Source organism: Andrographis paniculata, unplaced genomic scaffold (assembly GCF_009805555.1).
Source record: "Andrographis paniculata isolate CXL003 unplaced genomic scaffold, ASM980555v1 Contig62END, whole genome shotgun sequence".
Lineage (NCBI taxonomy): Eukaryota > Viridiplantae > Streptophyta > Magnoliopsida > Lamiales > Acanthaceae > Andrographis > Andrographis paniculata.
Genome location: NW_026137598.1, coordinates 8,073,382 through 8,095,601, shown reverse-complemented (window position 1 = coordinate 8,095,601; position 22,220 = coordinate 8,073,382). Strand labels below are relative to the sequence as shown.

The 22,220-nt window shown below is 34.1% G+C and overlaps 7 protein-coding genes across 7 annotated transcripts; all 7 read right to left on the bottom strand.

Moving 5' to 3' along the window:
• Positions 1-213: 213 nt before the first annotated feature.
• Positions 214-1,779, bottom strand: LOC127261161 (uncharacterized). Its single transcript, XM_051289385.1, has 3 exons — positions 1,553-1,779; positions 1,321-1,402; positions 214-531 (listed from the first exon to the last, which is right to left on the bottom strand). The coding sequence occupies exons 1-3, from the start codon at positions 1,646-1,648 to the stop codon at positions 335-337; spliced, it is 375 nt and encodes a 124-aa protein (XP_051145342.1). The 5' UTR covers positions 1,649-1,779; the 3' UTR covers positions 214-334.
• A 1,636-nt stretch (positions 1,780-3,415) lies between these two features.
• On the bottom strand, positions 3,416-6,061 carry LOC127260396 (heat stress transcription factor C-1-like). Its single transcript, XM_051288125.1, has 2 exons — positions 5,695-6,061; positions 3,416-4,409 (listed from the first exon to the last, which is right to left on the bottom strand). The coding sequence occupies exons 1-2, from the start codon at positions 5,905-5,907 to the stop codon at positions 3,786-3,788; spliced, it is 837 nt and encodes a 278-aa protein (XP_051144082.1). The 5' UTR covers positions 5,908-6,061; the 3' UTR covers positions 3,416-3,785.
• Positions 6,062-7,793: 1,732 nt separating this feature from the next.
• On the bottom strand, positions 7,794-8,578 carry LOC127260914 (uncharacterized). Its single transcript, XM_051288968.1, has 2 exons — positions 8,237-8,578; positions 7,794-8,133 (listed from the first exon to the last, which is right to left on the bottom strand). Exons 1-2 carry the CDS (start codon positions 8,462-8,464, stop codon positions 7,966-7,968), a joined length of 396 nt encoding a protein of 131 aa, XP_051144925.1. The 5' UTR covers positions 8,465-8,578; the 3' UTR covers positions 7,794-7,965.
• Positions 8,579-8,698: 120 nt separating this feature from the next.
• LOC127260913 (ubiquitin receptor RAD23d-like) lies at positions 8,699-13,394 on the bottom strand. Its single transcript, XM_051288967.1, has 13 exons — positions 13,248-13,394; positions 13,023-13,153; positions 12,056-12,217; positions 11,432-11,482; positions 10,672-10,739; positions 10,482-10,529; positions 10,228-10,399; positions 9,888-10,040; positions 9,719-9,808; positions 9,587-9,634; positions 9,357-9,466; positions 9,190-9,268; positions 8,699-9,095 (listed from the first exon to the last, which is right to left on the bottom strand). The coding sequence occupies exons 2-13, from the start codon at positions 13,086-13,088 to the stop codon at positions 8,979-8,981; spliced, it is 1,164 nt and encodes a 387-aa protein (XP_051144924.1). The 5' UTR covers positions 13,089-13,153; positions 13,248-13,394; the 3' UTR covers positions 8,699-8,978.
• Positions 13,395-13,945: 551 nt separating this feature from the next.
• Positions 13,946-14,939, bottom strand: LOC127261420 (uncharacterized). Its single transcript, XM_051289780.1, has one exon. It carries the CDS (start codon positions 14,718-14,720, stop codon positions 14,163-14,165), a length of 558 nt encoding a protein of 185 aa, XP_051145737.1. The 5' UTR covers positions 14,721-14,939; the 3' UTR covers positions 13,946-14,162.
• A 4,819-nt stretch (positions 14,940-19,758) lies between these two features.
• On the bottom strand, positions 19,759-20,515 carry LOC127261151 (protein NIM1-INTERACTING 2). The gene has a single exon (XM_051289371.1). It carries the CDS (start codon positions 20,431-20,433, stop codon positions 20,065-20,067), a length of 369 nt encoding a protein of 122 aa, XP_051145328.1. The 5' UTR covers positions 20,434-20,515; the 3' UTR covers positions 19,759-20,064.
• Positions 20,516-21,548: 1,033 nt separating this feature from the next.
• Positions 21,549-21,881, bottom strand: LOC127260482 (protein NEGATIVE REGULATOR OF RESISTANCE-like). Its single transcript, XM_051288212.1, has one exon. The coding sequence runs from the start codon at positions 21,879-21,881 to the stop codon at positions 21,549-21,551; it is 333 nt and encodes a 110-aa protein (XP_051144169.1).
• Positions 21,882-22,220: the final 339 nt, after the last annotated feature.

Genomic DNA, 22,220 nt, shown 5'->3' with positions numbered 1-22,220 from the left:
TTATTTTTTTATAAGTCAATTACAATATTAGCCATCGGTTAATAAGATCAAATCAATGATAATACATTTTAGTATATAGGAAATTTGAATCTATAACCTCGTAGTTACAAATTCACTTTTACATCGTCAAATTATCTTTTATAGGATAATACATTTTCTAATATAATACTTTGGTTATTTAATTTATTATTAAATATTCTTTTAAAACCAACATGACCATATTCAAAATGAATCTGAATTTTACGTTGTAATAAACAAAGCATGGTAATTTACAATATTTACACCTACATTTTGAAGCAAAACATTATTTTTTACAGTAACGAGAGAGCATTGATCAGTGGCCGGAAGAGGTGCGAAGCAGCCGGAGAAATACAACGGCTTTGGTCCACGGGTTTTGATAGACGCGCGTAAGTGGTCGCCGCCTAGCTGGGTTCGGGTTCTTTGCCGCCGCGGAGTCGTAGTCGTTATCGTAAGTGCAAATTAAAGTTACTTTCTTGTCCAAAACACTTATCATCACTGATTGAGTCTCTCCTGGAGAACAGCCTCAAATTTTAGCAATGTTTTTCAATGTTGCAATAAAGTGTCGAAATATTATGCAATTAACATTAAATAGACAAGGAAATGAATGATACAAAAATTGAATGAATGGGCAAAATAATACATGTATATATTTATGTAAGTGCAATAATTTCAACAATCAATTCAAAGGGAAATTAATCACTAGGCCTAGCAAATAGCAATATGCATAAGTGTACTGCGAATTCATGAGCAATTATTGTCTGAGCAATAATTATACGTGGGAGCTGAGGTCCATGGATCCCCCTGGGAATTGGGAGGATGGCACTTTTTCTGGACTGCTATTTTTTATTTTTTTTTTAATAGAAAAAATGACTTTCTCACCCGAAAATTATTTGCTTTTCTAAGGGGAATCCAATGGGATAAAAGCAACAACTTAGCCCATCATATCCATATTTATTGATTAATAATTAATCAAGATTGTGTAACTAAAGTCAAAATGTAATAAAGATAACCCGTATTCTTGAGGACTCCAGGGAGCCGGAGGACACAGCCTTGTTTGGTGGCATTTGTTTCCCCCAGAGTTGCGGTCCCTGGAGCTCCCAAGAATCACTCCAACATCCCACCGCTAGGGGCTAGTTCTTCTCCCCGTTCTCAGTTTCAGATCAAACCCACAATGTTCGTACCACACTCACATCTATATATCTATGAATCCATATATATATTGTCGGAAACAAACAGAGAATCCAAAGCCCAGAAAGAAAAAGAAAAAAAAAAAAAAAAAAAAGAATAAGAAAAACTGACCATTCATTTTGGACATAATTTCAGCAACTCTTTGCTGGCACCTGGAGCACTTAAAATCTGCCAAGAACACCACTTCTTGAACCTGAATGAATTTTCCATTGGGATTAATTAATTTATGGAAGGGGTGTGGTTTTTGGAAAGAAATTAAATTAAATTTACAGAAACTAATGGAGATTTATCATCAGACAGAACTATTAACAATAATGGGAAGTTAATTCGAGCATCAACTCACAAGAGGAATGGCTAATGATTCGATTGCAGCCAGGGTTGTCCTTCCCGAAACGACGCCGTTTCCTGCGCCCTTCTTCCATTTCCTATTTTCCGACATTCTTCAATTCTTCTTCTTCTTACAATAGAAACATATATGTACATATGAGAGGGTTTTGGAAGAGTGTAAAAAGGCGTCTACCAACAAAGCTATAATTTAATCTCAATGACAAGACGACTATGCCTATCTTTCTTGAGTGAGTCTTGAAATATTGTATGTATATAATAATACATATATATATATATATGTATATGTAAAAGTGTATACGTCTTTCCAAAGCTTGCTGTGTTGGGAAGAATGGGGCCCCAGGGGTATGACACAGAATGGTGATGACGAGTGGGTAAATTCTTGGGCACTCCTGGATCTCGAACCTGGGGAAAATTCTAACCATTTATGATGGAATGAACCGTGTGGATTTACACAGGACTTGAGGTCCCTGGAGTGGATTGCCCACGAGTTGGTGAAAGATACATACTTTGAAGTTGTTCCACAAATTTGACACAACTTTTTATTTCTCCAAATGGAATATTGGGGAGATTGGTTGCAATTATTTATGTAATCATACTATGTAATTATATATCTTATAGGATAAATAATTGTACCTGTAATTGATATAGGTGTAATTTAGGTAAAATTTAAAAAGTATTTTGGTATTAATATAAAATTATTTTTATTAAAATAGAATTGAATTGAAATGGATGAAGCAATTAGGATGTGTTTGCTTTGATTTTGATTTTGTATTTTGATTTAAATAATGATTTGATCATAATATTTTTGTAAGAATAAATTTATTTTTATAGAATATTGTGACAATTGTATATGTAAAATATAAAATGGAATATAACCTACCATCAACTGGTTGATACTGTTTTGATCCTGTCAACTTTTTGGTGTACCATAGTTGTTTATAATTTATTTACCAATGTGATGAGAAGAAGAGGTGCAATGAATGTATAATTTGGATTTGAAGTAATTGAATTAGGCATGTGCAGGGAAACTGTCTATTTTTTATTTTTTTATTTTTTACTGAATAAGGAATAGAAAGACTTTGACTGATCAACAATGTTTGATCAAACCAATTCAAAGGGCTAATACTCATTGCTTGTACGTATTAGTATCATCTTAGGGTGTGTTTGTTTGGGGTTTGGATTTTGAGTTGGGATTTGAATAGTAAAAATTTTGAATTTGAATAATTGTACGATGTAATATAAATAGGTATTGATGTGATATTTTGAATGTAAAATTGATTTTTAGTATTATATAAAAATGAAAAATAGGTGTTTAATTTGATGTTTTTGGGGGAAAAAATGGGATGAATAGTGAAAATCTAATCCAATCCCCCAAACAAACACACCCTTAATATATACTTCATCCGTCCATTTTTTATTGTTCTGAATTATATTTACACGATTTTTTTAGGTGATTGTCTTTTTTATTATAAATGGACAAATTTGTCCTTAAGTGTATGGTAGAGATTAAAAGTAATAAATGAATGAAGGGTAAAAATGTAAAATTTGTGTTTAAAAAAAAAAAGAAAATAGGACAATAGTTGTTGGACGTCCCAAATATGAAAGTAGGACATTAGTTTGTGGACGAAGGGAGTATGTATTTTTGTAACAATATGCATACAGTACAGTATTTAAAAAAGACAGGGTAGTAAGGAATGGTAAAAAAAAAAATGTATATATATGTTCTTTACATTCGTCTTACTTTGAATTGTTTTCTTTAGGATTTTATAGTTACAAATATGTGACAAGTTGAACATTTTAATATAGTATGATAAAATCGAACCATTTCTGATATTAGAATCTATTTCCCATTTTTTTATTATTAATACCTCAATTTGTTTCCAAAAATTTAACACTAAATACTAGTTTTCACATCATATGTATTATTGCTCTTTAAAAATGGTGATCAAATTTGACTGGTTAATTATGTCTACATGTAGAGTTCTGACCAAGTTAAAGATAGGTTTAATTAGATTAATTTATGTGGCCATGTTTTATGTTTCTATCTGACCTCCAAAAACATTAAGACAAATGAATCCCTAACTAAAATTATTATCTATCTACCAATCAAAAAGAAAAAATTAAATAAAATTAAAAATAGCAATGCTAAAAACCGCCGCCGAGGAGGGAGAATGGGTAAGGCAGCGGCGGCGGACTCGCCTCCTCCGCCGCCATCACTCCCAGATAATTCACTCGAATCCGCCGGAATTTTCGCCGGAGGAACAGCCATAATGATCCAACTGTGTGCCAACAAAATGCACCCTGTTATGGTAACTGAACCACTCCGGCGAAGAAATCTCCAGTGACGGCGAGGATTGGTTGCCGTCGGGGGATGACTGGTCATGATGATCGGCGCAGGCGCCGGCGCTGCTGAGGGAGGAGCTGGAGACTGCTCTCCCTGACAGGGAATTGGAGGAAATGTAGTCATCAGGGGAGGTAATAATGAGCTTTCTCTTCTTGTCGGAATTTGGCAGAGTTCTGAGCCTTTCTTTCTCGAGGATAATTCGGGGGAGGATTTCAGGGTCCTCAACAACCTTGGCCAAGAATGTCATCATTTGGTGGGGGCGGCGCTCGGTGGCCTGGAGGCGTCGGTTCATGCTTTCGAGTTCTTGTTCGAGGCTCCTCTGGTCCTGGTTCAGCATGGCGATCTGATCCATGAAGGCCTCGTCGTCGATCGTTGATTCCGGGGAAGGGGTTCGGATGGTGGTGCCGCCCTGTTTTCGCCGCCCGATGTTGCATAGGAGCTGAGTTTGTCCGCGAAGGAACCATTCGTTGGCGAATTCCCATCTGTCGGGATCGACTTTCCGGAAGCCCTGTGAGGAGCAGATCAAAACATTAATGGCAGTTCTTTGAGTTCCTTAAACCAATTGGACAAACAGATCGGGGAGACAATGGTGAAGATTAGTAGATGTAGGTAATGAATTTTGGGGATGATTCATACAATGTGAGAACTAACTTAGTGATAAAATTTGATGTAAAGTTTACTTTACTAGTATAGAAATGTGTGTAGATGATTTGATTCATGTGCTAAAAAAGAGGCACTATTGGAAAGATGTACTAAAATAACTTGGAAGTGTTTAGCTTGTATAGTATAAATGATGGGAAAGGATTATGAAAGCACAAGATTGTTTAGATACATAATCAGATGGCATAAATATAAACTTCATATTATATATAAAAATAAATGATTTGAAAATGTGGATAGTATATATTATGGCTGTGTTCTTATTGTAAAAATATACATATATATATATATATATTACTATAAAAAATATTTATTATTTTTATATTATTAACATAATTTTTTATATTATATATAAAAAATTAAATAAATTAAATATATCTCTTTAAACTATTTTAAGAAGCAAAAACACAGTATCATATTTCCTTGTATCTTTTCTTAAGTACTGCAGTTAATGAAACAGTTTCTTGATTCTATCTTCATCAAGATCACTGTAGCATTAGTAGGCTGCCAATCAATGGTGGCAAAAGCTCGCACATATACGAGCAGCTCGTCAGTACACGTGTGTTTTTCCAAGTCCACATAAAAGCATGGTCTACAAAATTGTGGCTATGAATGTCTACAATTTTAGTATTTTATTTTCTGCGAGTGAATGAATTCCACGCAAGGTCTTTTCTAGGCCTCCATTTCTAGGTTAGATAAACGATTGTGGTCTAATCAAGTTTCAATCATTGGCGTGTCTAGTTTACGGATGCAATTTGTCCCTATCCCATCATCAATCATCGCATTCTACCATTCACACGTTTGTATTTCGAGAAACAACAAAAGGCTAAAAAATATTATCAGTTCTTCAACAGTGCGCTTAATTTCACCAGCACAAAGCTCGGAACAAATGAATCTCTAATTTCAGAGCACAGATTTAAAACAAAAGTTAATGATATCAGGCATGCATCACCCAACCTTAGAACTCCGCTTACTAAAATTTCCACTAAAAAATAGCACCTCAGCAGCATACATGAACCCCTAGCGCATAAGAAATTGGTTGAAATCCTATGCAAAATAATAAAATCCAGGAAAAAAGCACTTGAAACAGAACAACCGATTAAAATCAAATCGAAACTTAATTAAAAACTCACATATGTATTGAGCTGCCGCACGAAGCTTGAAAAATTATGGTGCTTAAAATACGCCGGCAAAATCCTCTCCGAAAAATCCAACGGCTCCAAAACAATAAAACTGTTGTTCTCCTTTCCCCAAGCGATGAGTCCATTTGTCGCCGGATCATTCACCATCTGATACGTTTTCATCACAAACGGCGCAATTACATTAACATTACCATTCGCCTCCATTCCGCACAAAACACATACGCCCGATCCACTGTATATCCCCCGAACTCAAACCGCCTCCGTATCTGAACGCCAACTGGAGAGAAAGAGATTGGGCAGACCAGTGGAGGAGATGAAGAAATTATGCATTCAATTCGGATAGCGAGAGAGGAGCGTGGTTATATATACAAGACGTGACCCGGGATGGGGATGGGGCCCATGGTTGGTTGTCCGGGTCGGGCCATATCAGAGACAACATGTGGTACTCTGGATATTGGGCTGAGTGGATATTTCCATTTGGGCCCCACCCATGTATCTACTTTTACCCTTTATTTTATTTTTTAAAAAAATAAAATAAAAATCTATCTATATCATGTTTCAGAAAGAGACAAGTTATGGTCTCTCTGTTTAGGATATTTTTAAACTTTTTATTATTAATGTATTTTAATTATTTTTGTTGCATATTTATTTAAAGACCCAATTATTTTTAGTATTTCTATAATTATTCTCTTTTAAATATCACATATAATTAGGATTAATTTCCATATTAATAAATAAATAAAATGGTCCCCCACAAGTTTTGGCGGGAAGAACAGTACAGCTCAAGCGAATCATGTTCGGATAACCAATATTATCTACCTTTTTATATATTGGGATTTCTAAAATAATAATAATAATAAAATAATACGTAAATACATAATAAAATTAATTTAATCGATCTGTTTTAACATTGTTTGAATTATTTATTTCTTTGTAAATAATAATAATAATTGAGCAGTTAGATACGATTGGCAGCCAAACGAATGAGAGTAACGCAACGCATCGTGCTTCAATTAATTTAATATCAGTATTTTATTTATTACTGTCGTTATTATTATTTTTTATTTAACTTTGGCCTTTGGGTTCAGGAAAATGGATAGATTGAACAATTTTGTTATGATATAAATAAATGCAATTGTCACTTTCTTAGGCTGTGGTCCAATTACTGTCGGACAACAACGGCTTGGTATAAGCAATTGTGCCCGATCCAGGAATTTTATTAAAAGAATGAAAAAAAAAAAAAAAAGAGTTTGGTATTGGCCAATGGGAATTTTTTGCAATCCTATCCTACTATAATATATATGGGGTATTCAAAATATTTATATATAGTAATGTTGTTTAATGTATTTTATTAAAAATACTTCATTCGTTCCACATACCATGTCCACGTTGCCGTTTATGTCGTTCCATATTCTATATTACTTTCCTTTTTTTTAAACTTTATAATTTATTTTTTTAATTTTAATTAAACTAATTAGTTATCTTAATCTTAATTTATGATTATTTATATTATAACCTTAATTTATAATTATTTTCACTAATACATTCTTAATTATCTACTAATTACACTCCTTCTATAAATACCGCGTCTACAGTGCAACAAACGTGATATATGAGACGGAGAGAGTAATATATTTTTATTAAAAAATGATAAATGACCAATGTAGTACTCCTTCTCTTCTATATATTCATATATTTATATTTTAAAATATTTAATTATGAAGTAATATATTTTTATAATAATTATAGATTTAATTTTTTCTTTTTTTACAAATATATCTATCTTACCATTATATCATTATAATTACAATTAAAAAATGAAAAAATTGTGTTTAGTATTTTAAAATATACATGCAAAATAATTGTTGATACATCATACATGGTCACCTAGCCTATTTTGAGAGAATAAATTTTTTATTTAAGATATTGACTTTGTTTATGCAATACATTTTCAATCATTTGTAACTATTTTTTTTAAAAAAATATCACATTAAATTTTTTTTTTTTTTTTATAAAAAATCAAATCAAATACTAATTTTTTTTACTTTTTTTTTCAAACTTCCATCCGAACAAAGTAATATCCAATACAAGTCGGGAAATAATAGTTAATGATTGATATGATAAAATAACAATCAGTTCATCACTACTTAATAGATTCATGGCATAAACAGTGCATAACGGAGGAGAATTGTGGAGCAGAACTTACTGTGAAAGAGAATATGAACATGACGAGCAGTTCCAATGGAAGTTGCAAGAATTCAATCAGGAAAGGAACTCTGATTCGTCCCACTGAAGAACAGCGGAGTCCAAATTCTGCTCTCGCTTCAGCTTATCCTTAACGAACCAATCGCATATCCTCCCCGCGTTCAGATCCTCGATTCTACAACCTTCTTGCTCCGATATCACTCTCAGAAGGTTCAGCGACGAAATCTGGATTAACAGCGTTATATTCACCCTATTCCATTCAATTCCCCAAATATCCAAACGAAAACCTCACATGACCCCTAGGTTAAAGCATCGACAACACAATTACCGTTAATCGGCATAGAAACCGCTCGTGAGTGCTGAGTCCGGAGATTTCAACTAATCCAGCTTCTTCTAGCGATAAGAAACTCCGCTGCTCGGATTTCTTCTCTCCGCCGTCGCCGCTGCGTAATTTCACGGTAAGCCTTCTGTTTCTGATATTCAACCTTTTGAAATTGGATAAAGGCTTGAACAGAAAATGCGGCTGATAGTTTCCTGCATACGCTACCATCTTCATACTCCCTCTCTTCCCCGAGCTTGTTTGCGAAACGATGAGATGATGATTTGAAGAGGCTGAGAAGACGTATCATTTACAATATCCTTTCCACATTTTTTTGGCTAGCATTATTTATTATTTTATATATTTATTATTGTGGCCCAAATTTCACAATATTATTAGATTCACACATATATATTGCAAAAGAGATCAAAAGTAGGATCCATATGAGTTACCCCCAAAGCACACCACATGTATACATACATATAGTGCAGTGCATAAATAAAATTTTACATGAATTCAACATCAGACACCACATGATAATTACATTTTATCTCCATACAGATAGATAGACAGAGATTATATTGTTACAACAAGTCATGCAAACAAGTTGTTCATATAGCCAAATATGAGTAAACAAGACATCCAAGAGGAAGAAGAACTCCGGTCTCAGTAAAGAAGAAGAGAACAAACTCTGGATGTAGAAAACACAGAAGAAGAAGAAGAGTCCCACTTAAACGATTACTTACTATTATCAGTCGTCGAATTCGTGCTGATGATCCAAGAGGTAGTTCGCAGCCAGTTCTTCGTTCTTGTTGCACGCAAAGAATACCTCCAACACAAGCGCTCGATCGAATCCCATCGCCTCAAGCTGAAGCACGACGTTCAACCATTTTACTGTTAGCCGAGGTTCCGAATTTCTACGGTAAAGAGAAAATGCGACAAAAGTTTTCAGCAGTGCTTACTCTTTCGATGGCTTCCCGCTCCTCGGGTGTGACCGAAATAGACTGCGGCATTGCTCCGGCAAGCTGCTCGAGAATGTTGCTGAAAGACACATTTTTTTTTTTTTTAAGGCAGACATCAGATATCAATATTCACAAATGCACGCTTTACGCGAAGTATTGATTAATACCTTTCCCCGCCTTCAACAGGCTCGTTGATGAGGCGAATGAAATCATCTTGGTGTTCCTGAATCATCCTCACTAATTGAGGGTTTTGCTTACCCAACTCTTGTAACATAGGCTGCCGACGAAAAACAAAAAACACCCGGAAACACATTGCTCAGAAATTTTTGTGCTAGAACGTCGGTTAGATGTTTATAAACATAGAGACGGATTTCCAAGTTATGATAGTATAGAACACCTGCAAGATCTGCGGGTTGGCCTGCACCATTGCTCTCAACGCTTGGAACTGAGGAAGAGGATTATAAAAGTTAGGGTTCGCTGGGCATCGTAACGTGTTTAACTACAAAATCAGAGGCTGGTTTTATTCTACCTGTGGACTGTTACGGAGGAAATCGAGCGTGTTTGCCCCACCACCGCCGCCCCCGCTGCCAGTGTTTGAGCCCACACCACTTGGAAAGCCCTGCAAAACACATTCCATAAAACTAAATGTTTTCCTCGAGGCGACTGGACGTAAAGTCCATGGAATAGTCGATGAGAACCTGAGGAAAAAGGTCCAACGGATTTGCATTAGGACCGCTTGAAGGTACTGCTGCTGGTTGTGGAGCAGGCTGAGGCTGAGCAGGCGGATTAGCAGCCGGGACACTAGGAGCACTACCAGAAGTAGGTGGAGGTTCGGCAGATTCTGGGATCCCCTGTGATACAGAAATAAAAAGGTAAGAATTAAAGAGACAGCACCATGTAACAGTATTGCTGGAACAAGTATGGGAGACTTGGAAGAGAAAGAGTTTAAGGTTGTCTAGAAAAGTATTCGAGAGAAAGGCTAGTGAGATTGATAGATAGTCCAAGAAAATGATTCGGGGCGCATATATACAAACTTACAGAATATAGATATTCAACAGCTCTTTCGGGATTGTTGAAAGCAGCGCGAAGAGCTCGAACAACAGTGTCTCTGTCCCAAGTTCCTCCACCCATATCAAGAATCTGCTGGATTGCTCCTTCAAGGTTGTTTCCAGCAACTAAATTGGATGCAGCTTGACCATACACATCCGACCTGCCCACCAAGAAATAACCACCAATGTTTCACAAAACAATCTAGACATACTAATCGAACATTCCTAGATGAAGATACGTACACATTAGCGCCAGCTGGAGGAGCAGCAGGAGAAGGTGCAGGTGGCGACCTGTGATGCAGAACAAATTATGCAACAAAAACCATTGGAAAGCAATATCATCTCTGCCTAACATGCATGAATCTGAAGGAATCGTGGATTATAAAGGGCAATTTATAACAAGACATATCAGAAGGCATCTAGATGATCTTACACTGCAGGAGGAGGTTGAGGGGTTGTGGGTGCTGGGCGTGACGGAGGTGGGGCACTTGTGTTTGGCGCCTATACGGAATGAGAGTATTAGCCACGGAGAAAATGTGAGCAAGTTTAGCATAATAATTAGAAATTAACAGAAAATTTCATGCTTTGAGCCAGAGACCAATTACTGAAAAATATAGCAAATGGCAGTTGCTTCACAATAACCTAAGTCACGCAATGTATTTAGGTCTCTTAGATGATAAATGCAAAGACACTTTTACAACGAAAGATACCATTCTAATAGGAGGAAATATTTTTATGCATGTAGGCGTCGGAGTCAAAAGTCGAATAAATCAATCAATAGTAACATCTAACTTATAAACTACATTCTTATAACATTACAAGATATAATACTCTCTCTGTTTAAGAGAAAAATATTCGTTTTGCCTTATTTGGTCATCCACCACAAGTGTATCTGTTTCCTTTTTATCTATCTGCCCTAAATAATGCCCCTACAATTTAACATATCTACAACAATAATACTCAATATTTAACATAGGGAGATAAGGGCATTTTTGTCGTTTCATTTAACACAACTACTTTAATCAAAGTGCAAAAAAACAAATGGTTACATTTCTCCTGGAAGGGGGGAGTATCAACTACAAAAAAAGGTAGGCAGTATCTAAAAAAGTCGAGTAAAATGAACAAACCATCAAAAATGTCGGTTGTTTGATCAACTTTAGCCAATTGAAGCAGCAAAAATTGTTTCACATTACCTTTGCAGGAGGTGCACTTGATGTAGTTGAGCCCTCACCTGTCCCCTTATTCTGCAAGATTCAAAATGTTTTTCAGAAAAGAATCATCACATTAAACAGCTATAACGCAGCAATGGGGCACGTTAAGCTTTTCATGAAACTAAATTGATTCCAACCAACACAACCAATTGCAACAAGCAAGACTTTCTCACACCCAAAACTACATCTCGGCATTTTCTTGTTCAATTTACAACATGAGCATCTGTTTTGCTCCATCTAAGAAATGTACCCAAGGCCAAACAATTTGTGCAATCCCAGTATCCTACCAAAAATTGATTCACAGCTATAAGATTCTAAAACTGCATAAGATTTTGGAAACCCAACATTTTGCTTCTCCAGAGAAAAACTCTATGAAATAAAATTCCATCAGTTACTGTTGTATCAATTAGTCATTTAAGCTTTAGTATCTTCAACAGGTCTCATGTACGTTAAATCTACATTTATTCCATGCATCATCTCAGCAACTATAATACTATACTGTATAAGAAGGTGAATTTAAGATATCTCCAAGCATAATAAAAAAGTATATGAAAATAATAAAAAGACTTAGTTTTGTACAATAATTAGAAATGAATAAAGTTCTACCTTGCTCAGCATAACAACAACAAAACTGTTTTCAACAATTTTATTTTCTTCAAGGTTTGTGCCATCTTTAAGTACTTTTCCCTGATGAATAAGCATCAACTGTGAAGCAGGATAGATATCGGCTCCTTGTGTACTTTCTATGACATTCTTCACATCAGCAACCTGCCAGAAAACATATAATTGCAGCTGAAACTATCGTTCTTCTTTGGAAGCACACATAAATCCTGACAAGCTACCTCAATCCTTAAACCAATTCGCAAAGGAACTCATCATTAAGAATGACATCAAAGTAGCTACTCCAGAAAGCTTATAGAAATTCAAATAACAACATGAACAGACACTCTTGCGGCTGCGTAAGATCCTTACACAGTAGCAAGAAAACGAAGCTTTAATACTTCTATGATCAAGATGCATTGATACATTGATTACTTCTCACACTGACTTGCTTTCTTGAGTGGAAACAGTTCCTCTGGTGGCACTAGATGGCTTAGAATGTTATTCAATTGATCAATTTTATTGGTAATACTTATCCATCATCATCATTCATCAACCCTCAAGAAATGAAAGGAATCTAGGCAACAAGAACAGCCTTGACACTGCCATTCACCATACTGTTAACAGTATGAAAAACGAAATTCTGGACATAATAATTATCCAGTTAAGTGAATAACAAAGGAATCTCCAAAACGGACAAAAAAATCATTCGCCATAAATGAATTTATACAACGAACATGAATCTATTCTTGCCCATAGCCCAAGTCAACCAACACCATCGAACTACCCAAAAAACCCCAAAGTTTCATCAATTTATACAAAGAAAATGCATTTCTTGAAACTATTTCAGCTATCCGCAACAGAATCGCACATCAAAAACACCAAGCGCACAAATCCAATACCGAATTTCCGCATCAAAAGCAAAATCCCTAACAAAAATTATTTCAAAAAAAAAATCATAAGACACACTAACCGTATCTTCCGGCTTCACTTCGATTTCGAAGTGGGTTCCCTTGAGAGTCTTCACGCATATCTTCATCTCGATTCTACTGACGAATAATCCCCGAATCAAGGTCGCGAAATCGGATCGGGCGCGAGAGAATCCTGAGGAGAAAGTACCCAACACCCCCGACGGTGCAAGTAAATTATAATTTAATATTATTTTACAAAGGAAAAGGCTCCAAGGGACGCTGTGAACCTGCGGTGACAAGCACGGGCGAAGATTGCAGCGGTGGAAACGGAGCGTGTAGGGCACGACAAGGGCAAGGAGAGTGGAATTTGGTGGATGGATGGAGCTAGATTTTTGTCCGGACAGACTGAGGGATTTAAGTAATGTTTATCTTTCGGGAAATAAAACTGCTCTCCTTTACACATTACTTATTGGGCTGGGCCAATGTTAGCCCAAAAATTCTTTGGGCTTTGGTTCGAAGAAGAAATCTATGAAGTGTTTTATTTATTTATTGAAATTTGGACCATAATATTATATCTGTCACATTATTGCGTTCCAGCAAATCCATTTTTAATGGCTTCGTTTAGGTAACAGAGGTTTAGGAGTGTTATAGTTTTAAATTTTTAAAATAGTAAATATATAATATTTTATCTTTTCACCTCAAATCCATTATTATATATAAATTGAAAAAAAAAAAAAATCGAGCTTAATTGACTTGAATAATGCAGTGACATTTGTTATTTCTTGCCATCAGATTGATTCGGACATACTATATTTAAGTGCAATTCCGTTTTTATAGTTTCACGGTAGTTTTAAATATGGTCATATAATAAAAACTTTTATTTATTTATTTTGAAATTTCACAAAATATATGCTATTTGCAATTTTGATACGTACTCTTTGAATTTTTTATTAGAAATTTGTGAGAAAAATCACAAATTAGTATATACATCGAAGCGAGATAAAATATTATTAGTACTAAAATGCCTCTGCATATTGCGTTTTTACTGGTTAACGAACCATCAATAATAATCAGATTAATTCTAACTAGCCTATTGGCTACTGCCACGTGGATTTTCCGGACCTACAATATTTTCAATTCCAATATCTAAAAGAAAGTTGGAAAAAAAATAATAAAGATATCAACAGTATATTCCGCTTTTTCTATTGGGCCGGCAACGTTTCGGGCCTACGTGAAAATTCGCCCAGCCCAAAGCCCAGATCCGAATGATCAAACAGCCCATCGAGCGCCACGTATTCGCCGTTACCGCCGTCAAAATTGTCCGTCTCAACGAATCCAAACTCGAACGAGTCATAACTCGGCATCTCCCAAAACTCGGAAGCGAACTCGGAAGACTCCGACTCAACTCGGACCAACTCAGTCCCAATCTCTTCCTTATACGACGTCGTTGGGGGAAGCCCTAGCTCATCATCCGAAGCCTCCAGCAAATACCCTAGATCCGGCCGAGATTCGCCGGAATCCGGCGCCAGATCCGCCGCCGACGAAGCATCTCCGACGACCGTGGAAGGAGAAGCTGTAATTTCCTCCTCGAAGCTCTTCATAAACGAGTCGAGATCCTGATTAGCCGCGCCGAAATCGGCATCGTCGTCCAAACAATCCAGAAGCTTCTCCCTCAGCTTCTTCACCTCCTGCGAATCAGTATCAGCCTCGGAAACCTCCGATTCATCCCTTCCACGCTTCCTATGCTTCAAATCTTCCATTAATCTCGCAAAATCACACCTTAATTTATTTAATCCGATCTCCTGGAATTTACAGAGAAGACGAAGAATAATCGAGAGTATTGTGGCTGATGGTTGTGTACTTTGTGTTGGGTGGGAGATTGGAATTTATAGTGGGTGGGAAATGTGAAATGCGGAGAAATGATACGGTGACGGGGTAAAACGTGGGGCCAGATCACGGACGTATCAGCAAGCGCGAATTACTCAGCGGTGACGTGTCAGGCGCTGCTCACCCGCAGTCAGGTTAGCATAATTTCCAAGAAAAATAATGGTCTAGTATAAATGTATCTATCTATATATCTGGTCTGGTGTTCCTTGGGGATTAAATTGGATTTGAATATGGATTTGAAGTCCGGGTCCGTTGGGGCGGGACCCACCTAAGCATAGTCAATCACGACCGCCTCACGATCCCATCTTGTCCCGTTTTTATTTTTATATTTTAATTAAAAAAATGTGTTTGTTCTGTGGTAGTACATGTTTTGCGTTTAAATACTTTTAAAAACTAAACTAAAAACGTTAGGCTCTGTTTGGCCGTCGGCAGAGATGACTTATAAAATATCTGAAATTTCGTAAGATTTGGTAAAATTAAGATTGCAAGAAAAGGGCTTCCAACCACTTTCATTTCTCGAAAAATAATTAATTTAAAATATCCGCAATTGCAGCATCAACAAGGCAAATAGTACACAGTGTTTTAGGTCCAAGATTTTTTTATATTTATTTTTTTTCCAATTATGTCTATAATCAAAGTCAAATAAAAACATAGGCCACATTATTTTCGTCGACCAGGAGGAGATATATGTGTGTGTTTGTCATTTTTTTAAAAATCTTATTTCTATACAAATTAATTAATTCTAAAATGCTTTTTTCTTAAACTACTCTATTTTTTTTTTGTTATAAAATAGTTTCAAGTTTTTATTTATAAATAAAGTGTATATGCATGTGTATGTATATCATTATAACAGTAATAACAGTACAAACACAATTAAATATTTGAAGTAGCAATTAATGTGACAGCTAACAACTACTGCTAAGTTTCGGGGTAAGGAAACAATTGGTCAAATAATTAAGGCAGCATCTTGCTGCAATTATATTATTCTTTTTTTAGTTTTATTTAATAGAGGTCAAGTAGCATAAATATTAATTATCGAGAAATAATAATATCTTCAAATGACATAATTGGGAAGTGTCTGCTCTACACCTAATACCAAGAAAGTTGTGTGTTCTAGGAAATTACCTACCACCATAATTACTATTTTCTGTCCCCTTCGTTTTTAGTCCTCCCACATCTTAAGTCTTTTACTACCAAATAAACATACATATTGTGTGTTTAATTTGATTATAATATGTATGTAATAATAATTAAATAAAAATCTGTGAATAATAATATGACTATTATGTTAATAAAATGATTATGAAATGGATAAAAATAGTAGAGTAGAGGAAAAGATATAAAAAGCACCCTTTGCAATTTTATTTTATTTTATTTTCTGTATAGCCGTTGAGAAAAGTAAAAATAAAAATTATTATTACAACGTTAAAATCACGTGAAGCTGTTACGTCGACTGGTCGGGCGGACAGAGGCGCATCATCCATTTGTCTGGCACGTACAACCAACCAAGCATGTGCGTACAACCACCAATTTATTTCCCATCAACGGTTAGACTACATAGAGCACGGAACAGATCACCAGACCGGACCGGACCGGATCCACCAGACAAGCCGCCAACCGGCCACGTGGTCGTCGTGTCGTGTGCCGGTTCCACCCGATCGCTGCCCACTTTATTTTTATACCGTATCTCTACGTACCTTCGGACACAAGATAACACAAAAGCTTTTTTTCCACTATTATTATTAATATTATTATTTAATTTGGATACAATCCATTCAAAGGAGACAGAAAATTAATTAATAATATAATTTCTAAATGTGGAATATTTTAGCAGTGGTCATTAATTAAATTTTCTCGAGTCTTCCACTAATGAATTGGGCACACCATTCGTATTTATTTATTCGATGTTTCCTAGTGGAGATATGCGATTTTATTTCAATGTGGGAACTAGACTATTATTATTATTATTATTATTATTATTATTATTATTATTATTATTATTAAGAAGTCATAATAAATGTGTGTGGGTGTAATAGATGTTTCTAGAACGATAATTGAGGGATGGGGATAGGGATGGGGAAGGCAAAGGGAAAGAAACCCTTTCATTTTAGGACATCTACTAAACATGTGTTACTAATGTTTTTTCATTTTTTATAATTTTTTTTTATGTGAAATAATTATTTAATTTAGTGATTTATATACAATATAATAATTGATATGAAATATTTTTACATAAAATAATAACATGAATATGTAAATATATTTCCTCCTTAGAATAATAGATCCTTTGGTTTTAGTTGACTTTGATTTAAATTTTAGTTTAAATGATATTTTGATTTGATATTTAATAAAATATAATAATTTTTAAAATTAAGTAATTCTTGTATAATTTTGAAATAGAAAAGATATCCATTCTATATATTTTTAAAATTTCTTAACAATTTATTTATATTTTACTTTGTCCGTTCCAACAAAATATACATTTTTTTAATAACGGTATTATCTACTTAACATTACAAATATCATTTCAATTTATAATATATTATACAAATATCATTAATTGTATATCACACAATACTAATGAGAATAGTTTATTTTTTTTATCTTTATTTATACTATATCCCAATATATATTAATATTTTTAAAATTTGGTTGAAAAAATAAATGGATAGACAGGGGGAGTGAGTATTTATTTGGTTGATAGAGACATAATATTACACAATTGGTAGAATCGGCACCACACGTATGCTTTACTTATCAACGCTCAACGTGCTTCCCCATAAATCATACATTTCTTGTGGTGGTCCAGGACCCGGACCACTCCCACTTACCTCTTCGGCTCTTCCCCATTTTCTACGTCCCTACATTATTATTATTATTATTATTATTATTTATTTTTCTCAGTTTAGATTTTTCTTTTCTTTTTTGACGTCATTATAATATCTTTACTATATTTATATTTGATTAAGTAAGAGTCGTCGTAGATGCTATTTCTTCTGTATTTTTCTCAGTTTTTAAGTTTTGATTTTGATTTTTAAAAAAATATAGTTAAATTTGTTATTTTATTTCGAAAAATTATGTATTAAAAATGAAAAGATAAATAGTATAAAATCGAAAATAAGTCCATGATGAACAAACTTTAGGATGTTGTTGTGCCGGGAGCAATTCAACAAATAGTATGATATTTTATATTTTTAGCCATGTCAACACGCATTATTTTTTAACTTCTTAAAAAATATAATATTATGTAAAAAAAGTTTTCATATTTTTTTTATTTGACTTTATATACAATTTAGATGGTATATGTAATAATATATTTATATTTAAATATATTTTTGTATTATAAACGATAAATTTTATTTACTACAATATAAAAGAGATACTTTTGAGCGAAATAAAAAATAGAAAAAATAGTATTTGGGTTGAGACAATAAAGGCTTTGCTCATTCGGTGTTTTGGGATATATTGATTTTTTACATATAGTATTGAGAATTATGTCAAAAAAATAAAACATATTATTTTAAATTGAATGTTTAATTTGTAAACTTATTTTTAATGATTTTTTGATTTTTTGATTTTTTTTTTTTTACTTTTGACTTTATGTTATATTTTTTTATTATTATTTATGGAAAATCAAAATCTAATTGATTCGGGTGAACAAAGCCAAAATATATTATCTTATAACTAGTAATTTCCCTTTTTGTTTAATATTTTCGACTTGAAACTTAATTTTGTTGTTTATTTTCAATAGATTTGATATGAGAACTTACAACAATAAAATGTCATCTCATGCACAATAAAAGAAAAATACAGACAATACATTAAAATAAAATAAATCATAGATGTTGTATATAATATTAAAATGTATTATATGTTCTATTTTATATATGTGTTGTGTTAATATATAGTATGTATTGAGATCATGTCATAGTAATATTACTATAGTTATGCTATACTTTTTTCTATCCCAACTCGGTTTTTTTTTTTTTTTTCTCTATTTCACTACTAAATATCAATTATTAATTTTATTCTACAATTTTATTTTTTTTTCATAACTATATCATTTTTGGCCTATTATAAAAATACTAATTATATATATATTATTTATCAAAGAAATCCGAAATAAGATATATGTACTTACTCGCATTGCCGTGGAAGGACATGAATCATGATTAATGGTGTGGAAGACATAAGTTGGATTAGTAGGTACTCAACTACAAACTTTTCATGGTTTTATAATTTCATTGACTACCATAAATGAGGTTGCAATGTCACTCTGATTATATTTTATTATTTTATTATTATATATATATAAATATTTTTTTCTCACTATATGTTCTCTATAGTTTTTTTTTCAATTCATCAATATGTGTTATTTAACCAAACAAAATAGTATAATATACATATATAAACTAATTACATCGTTTATTTAATTTTATTGCCATATTTTGGTGAATAGCCTAAATCATAATCACACAACGCTTGCTTTTGTTTGCTTTACAACTTTTATTCTTGATGTGATTTTTATACAATACAATTTTGATATGTATTTAATTTATTTGAAATATTTGTATAAATTTAAAAATAATGACAATAATTTAGAATTTATACATTATATAATTTTTTAAAATAAAAAAGTATCTTAGATGAAATTTGAAAATGGAAATAAACATAAAAAATTGAAAAAACAAAACAAAACAAATACGAGTATTAGAGACAAATATTTCAATAATGATTACTATTAAGGAAAGTAAAAGGCGACTTTACTTTAACCCGTGTGAATATTTTCGGCGTTAATTACGGGATTTGGTAAAAAAGCGTTGTTGCCGTAAACCTTAAGTCGTACTTTGTACAACTCTTAACGCCTCAATCAAGTAGCATTTGGGCGACTTAAATTATTTATTTAAATATTTAAAATCTGGGTTTGGACATCTAACCTAAAAGGCCTATTGGGCCGCTATGATTTTATTTTTTTTCAAAAATTATATATATGTTAAATAAATACTCCTATATTTTTAATTCAATTTGGTTGATTGGAAATCATTACATAAATGGATCATACAATGCTGGGCTCAAGTTGCACGTTATAAAGAAAATGGGTCATATATACAAATGTAATAAATCAAACTACTAATGACGCCTTAACCAGCGTACTTAATTACATGTCAGTGTGATTTTCTCAGTAATTATCCATCCCTAGTTTGTACTTACCTTAAACTACTTCGGATCATCATTCGGGTCCGGTTGGCGGTTAAGATCCAGACCCGATTTCGGCGTCCCTGGTACGGATCTTCCACCGCCCCTTTTCTCGCCTCCTTCGAAATCTCCCTGCTCGAAAGCCGGACTCCACGGCGTCGCCGTCGACGTCGCCGTCGCCGTCGAAGGAGGCTCAGAGCGGCGGACGCCGCCGTCGCGCTCCCGGAAGTAATCGACGGCGACGCGTACTCGCTTCAGTATGGCGAAGAACTCGTCGACTTCTTCGTCCCCGGGCACCGCCGTCTGCTCCTTAACGGCGCCGTCATCTCCGCCACGCCGTTTAACCGATCTGTCGCCGCCCTTCCGTTTTCTGCAGTTCTCCGATTCCATATATGTTGTCGCTCCGGCGAATCATATGAGGGGTGAAGGTTACGACGTCGTATTTAAAAGCGGCGTAGGTAAAAAAAAGCATAACGTGTCGGTTCAGCGGATTGTGTCAAGTCCACGTTGAAATAATTCCGTAAATGGACCAGAAGCAGTATGCCGTAATGGTGACGTCATCAAGTGACATCACCACACTTTTGTTAATCCTGCCAACTATTTTATCGTACTTTTATTATTAAAATAATATTTTTAAATGTACAAATTAATAAATTGCGAAATAAAAAATTAAATGTTAATTAATTTACGTAAAAATTATGATTACTTTACTATTATTTGAAGAGCATATTTAATAAATTACAAAATAAATATATTAATTGTGAACCACCAAAAGAATAAAATGAATGCTGGTAGATGGAGAAAGCATATCTATAAGACACAATTATTTTATTAAATTTAAGGGAAATATCATGGTAACAGCCTGCGTCGTTCAACAACTCACGAACCAATTACCCGTGTTTATGCTGTATTTTTGTATGTCTTTATTATTATTTTTTAATTATTTATTTAGAGATTCTGATTTTTCAATAAAATAACAATTAAATGTAGTAATATCTTATATAATCTACTTGCTAAAAATAATAGTGTAAATTTTTCAGAAAATAATTGAGTTGGTAATTTATTTGTGTAAAGATTATTCAAAGCAGGCATTATTCCTCCTTTTGTAAATTTACATAAATAGTTATTATTATTATTATCTCGACAATATTATTGTTTCTTTTGTTCATTATGCGTGGAATTGATGCTTTAATAATAACATGCACTGTTTGGAAAAGTCGATGATGGATACCTAAATTGGTTTATCAAATTATTATTATTATTATTATTATTATACGACCAAAACCGTTGGTTTTGTTAAATATACCTTTGCTAATATAAAATTAATGAGATTAGATGCTGAGTTTATAGGAAATAGTTTCTATAAAAACAATTTAGAAATATAAACAGATAAATTAAAATAAAGAGCAATAAAAGTTAATTATTTCACGATGAAATTGCAATAATAATTTAAACAGATCCCAAGTCTAATTAAAATTATTTTTTAATTAATTAAATACTACAAGTCAGGCAGAATCCGAAACATCTGTTGCTGGATCCGAGTTAAGATCCAGACCCGCAAACGGACTCCGATCCGGCTTCTCCGGCGCGAAATCCTCCGGCTGGAATAACGGTCTCCACGGCGGTCTCGGCGAAGATGACGGCGTCGACTCACGGCCGTCGTCGGCGTTACGCTTCTCGAAATACTTGAGAGCCACGTGTACCCTCTTCACTCTTTCGAAGAATTCCTCCACCTCCTCGTCCCCCGGCGGCCCCGCCACCTTCCCGCCGTCCGCCGCCGCTTTTCGTCTTTTTCCGTTGGCCGTTTCTCCGTCAGACAGACGCTTAGTCTTCCCCATTTCCATTGGAGGACTTAATCCAGCAAATTAGGAAAGGAGCAGCGACGACGAAGACCTGTGTCCTAAATTCGGAAGACTAATAATAGTGATAATTGTTGTAGTGATTATTAATAATAATATTTGTGCGTTGCTGACGTAAGTGGTTGGTGTTGGGATGACGTCAAATGAATGACTAATGGTGGACATTGTACTGGACACACAGAAATATCTTCCTTTTAAGGCAATTTGACTGATTCTATCTTCTTATATAGTCCTTCTCTTTGTAATAAAGTACTCATTAAAAATATGTGTATATATATAATTAAAAATATATATATATTCTCCCTATCATTTCAATTT

Coding starts and splice junctions, on each gene's coding strand:
- LOC127261161 (XM_051289385.1), bottom strand. CDS start 1,648: ATGTCGGAAAATAGGAAATGGAAGAAGGGCGCAGGAAACGGCGTCGTT. Junction 1,403..1,552: donor AATCATTAGCCATTCCTCTT/GTGAGTTGATGC, acceptor AAATTCATTCAG/GTTCAAGAAGTGGTGTTCTT. Junction 532..1,320: donor AATTATGTCCAAAATGAATG/GTCAGTTTTTCT, acceptor GCTGTTCTCCAG/GAGAGACTCAATCAGTGATG.
- LOC127260914 (XM_051288968.1), bottom strand. CDS start 8,464: ATGAAGATGGTAGCGTATGCAGGAAACTATCAGCCGCATTTTCTGTTC. Junction 8,134..8,236: donor GGTTTCTATGCCGATTAACG/GTAATTGTGTTG, acceptor CTGTTAATCCAG/ATTTCGTCGCTGAACCTTCT.
- LOC127260396 (XM_051288125.1), bottom strand. CDS start 5,907: ATGGAGGCGAATGGTAATGTTAATGTAATTGCGCCGTTTGTGATGAAA. Junction 4,410..5,694: donor TGCGGCAGCTCAATACATAT/GTGAGTTTTTAA, acceptor TGCTCCTCACAG/GGCTTCCGGAAAGTCGATCC.
- LOC127260913 (XM_051288967.1), bottom strand. CDS start 13,088: ATGAAGATATGCGTGAAGACTCTCAAGGGAACCCACTTCGAAATCGAA. Junction 11,483..12,055: donor TTGTTGTTATGCTGAGCAAG/GTAGAACTTTAT, acceptor TGAATCTTGCAG/AATAAGGGGACAGGTGAGGG. Junction 9,096..9,189: donor AGCGGGAAGCCATCGAAAGA/GTAAGCACTGCT, acceptor GTCGTGCTTCAG/CTTGAGGCGATGGGATTCGA.
- LOC127261151 (XM_051289371.1), bottom strand. CDS start 20,433: ATGGAATCGGAGAACTGCAGAAAACGGAAGGGCGGCGACAGATCGGTT.
- LOC127261420 (XM_051289780.1), bottom strand. CDS start 14,720: ATGGAAGATTTGAAGCATAGGAAGCGTGGAAGGGATGAATCGGAGGTT.
- LOC127260482 (XM_051288212.1), bottom strand. CDS start 21,881: ATGGGGAAGACTAAGCGTCTGTCTGACGGAGAAACGGCCAACGGAAAA.